Source organism: Xenopus tropicalis, chromosome 9 (genome assembly GCF_000004195.4).
Source record: "Xenopus tropicalis strain Nigerian chromosome 9, UCB_Xtro_10.0, whole genome shotgun sequence".
NCBI lineage: Eukaryota > Metazoa > Chordata > Amphibia > Anura > Pipidae > Xenopus > Xenopus tropicalis.
In genome coordinates this window covers 89,547,459-89,559,807 of record NC_030685.2, presented here as the reverse complement: position 1 = coordinate 89,559,807, position 12,349 = coordinate 89,547,459, and the positions used below count along the sequence as shown (strand labels likewise).

Here is a 12,349-nt window from a genome sequence, read left to right as displayed (position 1 = left end):
GGGGATGGACAGAGGAATCGGGGGATGGACAGAGGAACGGGGGATGGACAGAAGGAATCGGGGGGATGGACAGAGGAACGGGGGGGGATGGACAGAGGAATCGGGGGGATGCGACATGGAAGAGGAATCGGGGGGATGGGACAGAGAATCGGGGGGGGATGGACAGAGGGTATCGGGTCGGGCGAATTGGACAGAGAATGGGGGGGAGGATGGACAGAGGAATCGGGGGGATGGAAGAGGAATCGGGGGCATGGACAGAGGAATCGCGGGGGGATGGACAGAGGAATCGGGGCGGGAGGAAGAAGGATCGGGGGATGGACAGAGAAACGGGGATGGACAGAGGACAGCGGAGGATCAGAGGGGGGGGAACAGAGAATCGGGGAGACAGAGGAATCGGGGGGATGGACAGAGGAATCGGCAGGGGAATGGCAGAGGAATCCCGGCGGAATGGACAGAGGAATCGGTGGGCAATGGACAGAAGGGAATCAGGGGGGAATGGACAGAGAATCGGGGCGGGATGGGACAGAGGAATCGGGGAGTTGGACAGAGGAATCGGGGGGGATGGACAGGCAGGAATCGGGGGGAATGGACAGAGGAATCGGGGGCAATGGACAGGGAATTCGGCGGGATGACAGAGGAATCGGGGGGGGGATGACAGAAGGAAATGGGGGGGGATGGACAGAGCGGAATCGGGGGGAAGTGGGGGGGGTTGGACAGAGAATCGGGGGGCATGGACAGAGGAATTGATGGGGATGGACAGAGGCAATCGGGGAATCGGGGCGAGGTTGGACAGAGGAATCGGCGCGGGAATCCGGGGGGATGGACAGAGGAATCGAGGAATCGGGGGGTGGTGGACAGAGGAATCGGGGGATGGGACAGAGGAATTCGGGGGGATGGACAGAGGAATCGGGGGATCGGGGGGGTTGACAGAGGAAATCGGGGAATGGACAGAGGAATTGGGGGGGGTAACTGGACAGAGGAATCGGGGGGGAATCGGGGGGGGGTTGACAGAGGAATGGCGGAACAGAAGGGTGGCAGGTGGAAGTCTTGCTTGGGGGGGGGGGCTATTCCAAGGCCATGGCGTTTAAGGGCTGAAGTTTGGGAACAGAAGTGAATAGCAAATGTTTTGGATCTGTATACTCAGAAAACTCCCCCATGGGGCAAGAGACTCCCCCCCCATGTCCCATGGGCAAGAGGACTCCCCCCCCTGTCCCCATGGGGCAGAGACTTCCCGCACCCCCCCTGTCCCCATGGGGCAAAAGCGACTGCCCCCCCCCCTGCCCCATGGGGCAAGCGAATCCCCCCCCCCCTTTAGTCCCATGGGCCCAAGCGACTCCCCCCCCTGTCACCAGGGGCAGCGACTCCCCCCCCCCTGTCCCCATTGGGGCAAAAGAGCACTCCCCCCCACCTACAGGAACTCATTAGGCCTGTTTGTCGGTTGGATACGCTCTATCCGGGCCCACAGACCGGTGTCGGTCAGGGAGACATTGGAACCGATCACTTGGCCTTAAGGAAGTAAAGAGGCAGAATTATCCCGGACTTGCAAAAAACCCCCAGGGGGGCAAATCAGCAGTTGGAGAGTCGCTCGGTTCGATGGTTAATGTTTGACTTATCGAGGCGAGCATTGATTGGCTCTCCAGCACAACAGATAACCCCCAGCTGATCTCTAGCACTGAGTTTTATCAGCTTCTCACTTCTGATGATCACCGACCGATTTTGATAAATTCTCATTCCCGGCCGACCGCCCCCTCAACCGACACAGCCAATCACTGGTGAGCCTCCTTACACAGCCAATCACTATAGTTCATGAGAAAATTCGCTGCCACGGCCCATGGCTAACACAACAATCACAGAAGTTTTCCCTTCACTCGTTGCGGACGGTCCCATATCTATTGTAGCGCTCGTCCGATCTGGATCTGTCTGTCTCATCCCAACCCCTACTGACAGACTCGCACAGAAACTTTTCCACTGGGCTTGTACAGAAGGGACAGGGTCTGCTCTGTGCCCCCTGGCACCGCAATACCCACACAGGGACCTGATTCCCCCAGTTTACCCCAGGGGTTTACGGGATTTGTCAAAAGGTGGACTCTTTAGGAATTTAAAGGGCAAATTAAAAGACTGATCAGCCCATGCTGCCCATTATATCCCACTCAGTGCCCATTATAACCAGTACCAGTGTATCCCAGTGCCCTTATATACAGTACCAGTGTATACCCAGTTCGCCCATTATATACCCACTCAGTGCCTTTATACCAGTCCCATCAATATACCAGTGCCCATTATATACCCACTCAGTGCCCATTATATACCAGCTGCCCATTATATTACCCAGTGCCCATATATACCAGCTGCCCATTATAACCATGTGCCCATAATATACCCAGTGCCATTATATTACCAGATGCCCATGATATACCCATCCATACCAGTGCCATTATATACCCAGTACCCATATATATACCCAGTGCCCCAATATATAGCCATATATACCAGTGCCCATGATATACCCCAGTCCATACCAGTGCCAATGATATACCGAGTACCCATTATAAACCAGTGCCCATGATAATACCCAGTGCCATTTTATCTACCCTGTGTCCCTTAATCCCCACTAGTATACCCAGTGCCAATTAAATGCCCACTATATACCAGTGCCATTATATACCAGTGCCCATTTATAGCCCATTGCCCATTATATACCCATGCCCACTATATACCAGTGCACATTATATACCCATTGGCCCATATATATACCAGTGCCTGTTATAAACTCAGTGCCATTATAACCCAGTTCACTTCTATACCCAGTGCCCCATAATTATACCCAGTGTCCATTATCATTCCAGTGCCCATTATATACCCCAGTGTCCATTATATACCACATTGCCCATTTATACCCAGTGCCATAATATACCCAGTGCTCCATTTTATATTCCAGTGCCCATTATTAACCCCAGCCCATACTATACCGAATAGTCCATTTATACCACTACCCATTAGTATTATCCCAGTGGTCCCATTATACAATGCCATAATTACCCAGTGCCCATGATATCCAGTGCCCAATATATATCCATTTCCATTATATACCACTGTCCATTATATACCCAGTGCCCATTAATATACCCAGTACCCCATTATAATACCCAGTGTCCATTAATATACCCAGTTAACCCATTTATCATACCATTCCAATATATACCACTGCCACATTATATCCAGTGCCCATTATATTACCAGTGCCAATAGCTGAGTAATGGGGTTTTGGTGCCCAATGCGCCATATGTATTGAACCCAATCAATCACCTTAAGAACCCAACTAGAGCGCCAGGCGGCAGTGGCGTAAAAGGGCAGTTTGTGCTGTGGGTTGCCAAGTTCCTGCAGACACATGCAGCCTTCAGTAAATCTGATTGTCCCCAATAATAAATCCTTTGCCATTGTCCCCCAGGCTCCCGGGGTTATTTAGGAAGGAGGAAGGGCAGATTTTTATAGAGTCAGGGGCAATAATCATAATGGACATTGTTATGATTTCTGCACCTTCCCTCTGGTTGGTTCCCAGTTACACAAGACCAGTGCCAGTTTCTCCAGGAATGCAACCTTGCTGGGCTGCACCCATGCTCAGCACCAGCGGGGTACCGGGCCCGATTCACTGCTGACGAAGGGACTGAAACAGGGGGGTTCTGACCCCAATGACTGTATCCCCATAACCCAAAGGCCACATGTATAAGGAGGAACATTGGAACCAGTTTTCCTTAAATGAACTTATTGCCCCAAGTGCCCTGCTTGACCCAATGTCACCTGGAGCATTAAAGGCCCCCAAAATCCACACAATCAAAAGGGTGTGCTGTACCCCCCAGTATTTGTGTATAGTGCCTTTCTATTGCCCTAATGTCCGTCGGTGTCAATAGAGCTTCTCTTTCCAGGTATCCCCTGGGGCTATCTAAATACATCATGGATGTTCTAGTATCCCCTGGACTATCTAGGTACATCTATAGAATATCTAGGTACCTCTTGGGACTATATAAAACCCCTGACTATTAGGTACATCTGGACAACACTCTAGGTTACATCCTGGAACTATCTAGGTACATCCTGGAAACATCTAGGTACATCCATGGACACTTCTAGGTACAGGATATATATGGTGCCAGGGGGTTCAGGCAAGTTTAACCCCTACTATCTAGTTTCATCCTTGGACTGTCTAGGTACTCCTGGAATGATCTGGTCTCTGCTGGAGACTATCTAGTACCCCAGGTATCCCCTGGGGCTATCTAGGTACATCCTGAGCTTTTAGTACCTCCTGGATATGTAGCACCTCCTGGAATTATATTTACCTCCTGGGATTAGTCCTAGGTACCCCCTGGACTATCTAGGTACATCCTGGGATGTTCTAAGGTACCCCTTGGGGCTATCTAGGTACACCGGGGCTATCTAGGTACATCCTGGACCATTAGGTACTCCTGGAACTATCTAGGTACCCCCTGGACTATCTAGATTCACCCCGGGACTTCTAGTACATCCTGGATGTTCTAGGTAACCCCTGGGGCTATCTAGTACTCCTGAACCATCTGGTACATCCTGGGACTATCTAGGTACCCCGGGACTTATCTAGGTACCCCCCTGACTATCTAGGTTACATCCTGGATGTTACTAGGTACCCCTGGGTATCTAGGTACACTGGGCTATCTAGGTACATCCTGGAACCATCTAGGTACATCCTGGGACCTATCTAGGCTACCCCCTGGGACTATCTAGGAACCCCCTGGCTATCTAGGTACATCCTGGAACCATCTAGGTACCCCCTGGCACTATATAGGTACATCCTGGGATATTCTAGGTACCTCCTGGATGTTCGAGGTACTCCTGGATGATCTAGGTACCCTCTGGGACTATATAGGTAACTCCTGGGATATTCTAGGTACCCCCTGGGATGTTCCTATTACATCCTGAACTATCTAGGTACATCCTTGGACTGTCTAGTACCTCCTGGAATGTTATAGGTCTCTGCTGGGACTATCTAAGGTACCCCCTGGAATAATATATATATATTATAGCGATATAGTATAAACTATGTAGTGCTGGAACTTTCTAATCTACTAAAATGCAAGTTTGGAGGCTGCAAGCCAAACTCTATTTAGGATGGAATAAGCCCCCCCACAGACTTTCCCGTGAGCGTTTGGGTGGGTAGCGCCCGCGGGTGTCGCACAAAGTCGCCCGTAGCAGCAGGGTTGTGCTTGTTACTTTGGAGCGGCGATAAGAGGCTGCCATTTGGCGTTACTAGGGAGTTGCTAGGGAGCTGCATTCCTGGAACGGAGGGCGCCGCACTCTGCACCACAAGTATCAATAACTGGGCTGGGAGTTGATATGGGGCTTCATATTCAGTCCCTTTGTGTTCAGAATATCAGCTCCTCTGTTTGCCAACATTCTACCCAGAATGCACCCGTCTGCCCCGGGCACCGGGGGGGCTCATTTACTATGGAGGTAGGGGTTAAACTTGCTGAACCCCCTGGCACCCATATAATCCTGCACCTCCCTTTGCAGCATAATGCAGAGTGAAAGCATGCTGGGAGTTGTAGTCCAGCAACACCAGGTTCCCTCTCCTGCTGGTTCCAGTGGATCAGTACTCTCCCCAGACGCCTTAAAGGGGAACTTCACCTTTACATTAATTTTAAAATGACATAGACATTGATATCCTGAGACAACTTGCAATTGGTCTTTGTTTTTTATGGTTTTCAGTTATTTGTTCAGCCGCTCTCTGCTGGTGTTTTAGCAGCTATATGGTTGCTAGGGTCTTGTTTACCCTAGCAACCAAGCAGTTTGGGGCGCAATGTATTGGGGGGGTATTTGGGTGCCACGTGTGGGGCTGTTTGTGTGACCCCAGAGGGTAAAGTTTCTACGAGGTTTGTTTGTTTGTTGCCCGGTGACATAATGATTGCATAGAATAAAGGGCAAGTTGACAATGACGCTGAAGCCTCTCTGTGACTAATGAGTTTATTGCCCCAATTACCCCTATCTGTAAGTGAATATGAGCTGCGCGATACTCTCCAGCGATTACAGCCTCTCCTTATCTATTTATTTTGCCTTTAGTCAATTATTTCATTAGCAATGATGTATTGCCTTGTGTTTACTATGCTATTAAAGGGCAACTAAACCTCAACAAAGAACTGGTTTAGCCATATTACCCATTATGCTTTGTGCTACTGTGCCAAGTACCCAAGGTGCCCCTAAAGGTACCCCCCAACTCCTGGGCTGCTCTCTTTCCCATGGTCAGCCAGGAACCCCCCCCCGGGTAAGTGAATCCAATTCTCCCCCCAGTACTCTATTCGCCAGGTCACAGAGCTCTGACTTCTCTCTGTACTTCCTGCTCCTGGGCTGCTCTCTTTCCCATGGTCAGCAGCAGGCAACCCCCCCCCTGAGGTAAGTGAATCCAAATCTCCCCCCCAGTACTTACCCAGGTACAGAGCTCTTGATTCTCTGTACTTCTGCTCCTGGGCTGCTTCTCTTCCCATTGGTCAGACAGGAACCTCCCCTGGTAAGTGAATCCAATCTCCCCCCCAGTACTTACCAGGTACAGAGCTCTGATTCTCTGTACTTCCTGCTCCTGGGCTGCTCTTCCCTGGTCAGACAGGAACCTCCCCCTGGGTTAAGTGAATCCAATCTCCCCCCAGTACTTACCCAAAGGTTAACAGAGCTCTGATTCTCTGTACTTCCTGCTCCTGGCCTGCCTCTTTCCCTGCAGGCAGGAACCTCCCCCTGGGTAATGGAATCCAATCTCCCCCAGTACTACCCAGGTACAGAGCTCTTAGATTCTCTTGTATTCCTGCTCTCCCCCCATGCGGCTGCTCTTCTTTTCCCATGGTCAGGCAGGGAACCCCCCCCCCTGGGTAAGTGAAATCAATGCTCCCCCCAAGTACTTACCCAGGTACAGAGCTCTGATTCTCTGTACTTCCTGCTCCTGGGTGCTCTCTTGCCCATGGTCAGCAGGAACCCCCCCCCCCCTGGGTTTAAGTGAATGCCAAGCTCCCCCCGATACTTACCTGGGGCCCATCACCACTTACAGTCTTCGAACAGAAATACAGTCTCGGCCAATCGATTCCCCGGGCTCCGCACTACGTAGCACTGACACTAAGGAATTTGCTACATTTACTGACTGTCAGATTCCGATTATTCATCCGAACAGCTTCAGGTTTATCGTTGCCCGACACCGCGGCCGAGTTCTGGGGGTCAAATAAATAAGTGAGATCAGGCAAAGGTCACAGATTTTGTCTGTTAAATAAAACTGCAGTTTCTGTGATCAACACTGATCTGCCCCCAACCCCACAGGGACCCCCAGGGGCCCAACATAGGGCAAATTCCCATCATTCCCTGCTGATTGTGCTTATACAGGGAATCCCTATGTGCCAAGTGTTATGGTATCCTCCTCTGTACAGCTATGAGAACTAGGGCTGATTCCTTTGCTTGAATGTGCTTAGACAGGGGAATTCCCTATGTCCATAGTGTTATGGTATCTCTCTGTAACAGGCTATGAGCAAAACTTAGGGGGCTGTCCTGCTGAATTGTGGCTTAGTAAGGGGGAATCCCTATGTGCCATTAGTGTTATGGTAGCTCTCTGTACAGCTATGACAACTGTAGGGGGTCTGTTCTGCTGAATTGTGCTTAGTACAGGGGATCCCCTATTGATGCCATAGTTTTATGTATCTCTCTGTACAGGCTATGGGCAAATTAGGCGGGCTGTTTCCTGCCTGACATTAGTGCTTTAGTACAGGGGAAATCCCTATGTGCCATAGTTTTATTTGAGTATCTCTCTGTACAGGCTATTGGCAAACTTTAGGGGCTGTCCTGCTTTGAATTGTGCTTTAATACGGGAATCCTATGTGCCATGAGTTTTATTGGTATCTCTCTGTACAGGCTATGAGCAAACTTAGGGGGCTGTTCCTGCTGATTGTGCATTTAAGTACAGGGGAATTCCCTAATGTGCCATAGTAGTATGGTATCTCTCTGTACAGGCTGATGGGCAAATTAGGGGGGCTTTCCTGCTGAATTGTGCTTAGTACAGGGGAAGAAATTTTTCCCCTTTAATGTGCCATAGTTTTTATGTGGTATCTCTCTGTACAGGCTATGAGCAAAATGTAGGGGGCTGTTCCTGCTGAATTGTGCTTAGTACAGGGGGAATCCCTATGGTCCATAGTTTTTTGCTATCTCTCTGATACAGGCTATGGGCAAACTTTAGGGGCTGTTCCTGCTGAATTGTGCTTAGTACAGGGAATCCCTATGTGCCCATAGTTTTTATGCGTATCTCTTGTACAGGCTATGGGCAAAACTTAGGGCTGTTCCTGCTGAATTGGGCTTAGGTACAGGGGAATCCCTATTTGCCATGTTTTATGTATTCTCTCTGTACAGGGCTATGGCAAAACATTAGGGGCTGTTCCTGCTGAATTAGGGGCCCATTCTTTATAAGGAGCAAAACCAGGAAAGTGCTAAAGGGACAAAAGGACAAAGCAAAATTAATGAAGGCCATGCAGGGCGTCTCCCCCTACTGCAACCCAGGTACTTGGCTCAGAATTATTTTCATTGGTTCCTAGAAAAAAAGATCACATTCATGCAGAACTGTAAAAATGCTCTGTACAGCATTCACTTGCCCTTTGGCCCCGCCCCCGCGCACAGCTGGAACCACCCCCGAGGGGCCTGAGCCGATCAAAGGGGAAGTGAATCGAGAATTTTTTTGTAGCTGCCGTGAAAATTGTTATAAAATATGAATGAACCAACCAAAGATCTGGGGGGGGGGTGGTATTGCAGGGAGGCGGAGACCCCCATAGGTCCCTGATGGCGCTGAGGCCCAACCCGGTGCTGTCGGCGCCGAATAGAGAAGCAAAAGTCGCTACATTCAGTTTTTTCACATTCAAAATAATTACAAAAATGTTCGTTACTGTACAACTCCCTGCAGGAAAGGTATCGAGCGCGTTTGGCACGGACACGCCCCCGAGGTCTCGTCCATCGCAGGCCACGCCCATGAGTTTCCCAATGTTCTTAAACCCCCCCAAATCCCAATCCTCTGCCCCCCGTTTCCCCTTTCAGTGGGGCTTTTGGGAAGAGACGTCCTTCTTGCACTGGTCCAGCTGCATCTGTAGCACCCCGCTTTTATGTAGGAGCCACAGCTGGAGGAACTCCTCGGGCATAGCGTGCACCCCCGATAAAGGCAACGTGTTATCGTAATAGTGATGGCTGATGTAGCGGCCCCCCAGGTCCATCTGGAACGGCCAGAACCCATAGATCGTCACTTCCTCGCACAGGGACAGGGCGGCGCTGACCATGAAGAGCCCCGTGGAGAGGCGTTTGGAGTGGATCCCTCTGCTCTTCCAGAACTTGCCCACGTTGCGCAGAAAGTTGGGGTTGGCGAACAGAACCGTCTGATTGGTACCGAAGTCTGCCAGGGTGTAGTAGACCCGGAGGGAAGGGTCGGTTCCTCTCTTGGTGGAGAAGGCTGGCATATACACGTAGCTCTGCTGGTACACCCTCAGGTTCTCCACAAACGACTTCCTGGACCACAACAGGTTCTGGTACCTGTGAAATGACACAAGCAAACTTAGGGGGCTGTTCCTGCTGAATTGTGCTTAGTACAGGGGAATCCCTATGTGCCATAGTTTTATGGTATCTCTCTGTACAGGCTATGGGCAAACTTAGGGGGCTGTTCCTGCTGAATTGTGCTTAGTACAGGGGAATCCCTATGTGCCATAGTTTTATGGTATCTCTCTGTACAGGCTATGAGCAAACTTAGGGGGCTGTTCCTGCTGAATTGTGCTTAGTACAGGGGAATCCCTATGTGCCATAGTTTTATGGTATCTCTCTGTACAGGCAATGGGCAAACTTAGGGGGCTGTTCCTGCTGAATTGTGCTTAGTACAGGGGAATCCCTATGTGCCATAGTTTTATGGTATCTCTCTGTACAGGCTATGGGCAAACTTAGGGGGCTGTTCCTGCTGAATTGTGCTTAGTACAGGGGAATCCCTATGTGCCATAGTTTTATGGTATCTCTCTGTACAGGCTATGGGCAAACTTAGGGGGCTGTTCCTGCTGAATTGTGCTTAGTACAGGGGAATCCCTATGCTGCTCCCCAAGTAAATATTTACCTTTTATCGATAATTGAGGGATTCACTGTGACGAGTTGGGTTCTGGTTCCGACATCCTCTGTGTACTCCCGGGAGAGGGGTGGCAGGTTGCACCTGTAGGGTCACAGAACTCTATGTTACTGCTCCATGTGGCTCTGGAGGCCCTTTCCCTTCCCTGCACTGCTGGTTCTCACTCCTGATACAACTCCCCAATACCCATTCATCCCTCATTCTCACTGGGTTTATAGTTATGTGTAACTGTCACTGTGTCTGTCCCTTTCCCTTCCCTGCACTGCTGGTTCTCACTCCTGATACAACTCCCCAATATCCATTCATCCCTCATTCTCACTGGGTTTATAGTTATGTGTAACTGTCACTGTGTCTGTCCCTTCCCTGCCACTGCTGGTTCTGACTCCTGATACAACTCCCCAATACCATTCATCCCTCATCTCACTGGGTTTATAGTTATGTGTAACTGTCACTGTGTCTGTCCCTTCCCTGCACTGCTGGTTCTGACTCCTGATACAACTCCCCAATATCCATTCATTCCTCATTCTCACTGGGTTTATAGTTATGTGTAACTGTCACTGTGTCTGTCCCTTTCCCTTCCCTGCACTGCTGGTTCTGACTCCGATACAACTCCCCAATATCCATTCATCCCTCATTCTCACTGGGTTTATAGTTAGTGTAACTGTCACTGTGTCTGTCCCTTTCCCTCCTGCACTGCTGGTTCTGACTCCTGATACAACTCCCCAATATCCATTCATCCCTCATTCTCACTGGGTTTATAGTTATGATGTAACTGTCACTGTGTCTGTCCCTTTCCCTTCCCTGCACTGCTGGTTCTGACTCCTGATACAACTCCCCAATACCCATTCATTCCTCATTCTCACTGGGTTTAAGTTATGTGTAACTGTCACTGTGTCTGTCCCTTCCCCTTCCCTGCACTGCTGGTTCTGACTCCTGATACAACTCCGCCAATATCCATTCATCCCTCATTCTCACTGGGTTTATAGTTATGTGTAACTGTCACTGTGTCTGTCCCTTTCCCTTCCTGCACTGCTGGTTCCGACTCCTGATACAACTCCCCAATACCCATTCATCCCTCATTCTCACTGGGTTTATAGTTATGTGTAACTGTCACTGTGTCTGTCCCTTTCCCTTCCCTGCACTGCTGGTTCTGACTCCTGATACAACTCCCCAATACCCATTCATCCCTCATTCTCACTGGGTTTATAGTTATGTGTAACTGTCACTGTGTCTGTCCCTTCCCTGCACTGCTGGTTCTGACTCCTGATACAACTCCCCAATACCCATTCATCCCTCATTCTCACTGGGTTTATAGTTATGTGTAACTGTCACTGTGTCTGTCCCTTTCCCTTCCCTGCACTGCTGGTTCTGACTCCTGATACAAGAGGATTCAGGAGTCAGAATCAGCAGTGCAGAGTATATTACCAGTCAGGTTAATCAGTACCTAATAAAACTGGCCATAGCTGAAAGCCCCTCCCAGGCCCCAGGTGGATCCTAGTGATTGGCTCATTAAGCCTGGAGGGCGGGGCTAGGTTCTCTCTTACCGCATAACAAAGTCCGCTTCATCTATTTGCTCCCCGCAGCGGCTGTTCTTCAGAATCCCACCATTTCCCACCACAGAGCATCTCTTCAATGGAAGCTTGAAGGGGGTATCCTAGCAACAAGACAAAAGGGGGGGGATGAACAAAGGGCGAGGGGCTCAGCACGTAGCAACAGGGCGCGACTGAGTGAGAAGCATGTTGGGGGTCATTCACTGTCACCCAAACTGACTTGTCTCTTCCCCTCCCCCACCCCAATCCAACCAGTATATGTGTCTGCATCATAAAGGGTAACTGAGCCTGTCTGGGTGTATCGCTAGTATCCCTGCCGTAAAGCAACACAGAGGCGCTGTGTTTTTGCTGACTTCACACGAATACCAGGAAATACAGAGCAGTCAGGTTATGGGGTTCCCTACCCAGAGAGGGGGAATGAGTGATACATTGGGGGTGGGGAGGAAAGGGGATCTCACCATCAGCATAGGAAGGGGTTCCTTACTGTAAGGGCAGTCAGGTTATGGGGTTCCCTACCCAGAGAGGGGGAATGAGTGATACATTGGGGGTGGGGAGGAAAGGGGATCTCACCATCAGCATAGGAAAGGGTTCCTTACTGTAAGGGCAGTCAGGTTATGGGGTTCCCTACCCAGAGAGGGGGAATGAGTGATACATTGGGGGGGGA

General features: G+C 50.1%; 1 protein-coding gene across 1 annotated transcript; it reads right to left on the bottom strand.

Moving 5' to 3' along the window:
• Positions 1-8,882: 8,882 nt before the first annotated feature.
• st8sia1 (ST8 alpha-N-acetyl-neuraminide alpha-2,8-sialyltransferase 1) lies at positions 8,883-11,789 on the bottom strand (the record flags this gene model as incomplete). Its single annotated transcript, NM_001003659.1, is given in 3 exon segments — positions 8,883-9,561; positions 10,127-10,219; positions 11,680-11,789. Coding segments are annotated over 3 exon segments (693 nt in total), but the record flags the coding sequence as incomplete, so codon positions are not given.
• Between the last annotated feature and the right edge of the window lie 560 nt (positions 11,790-12,349).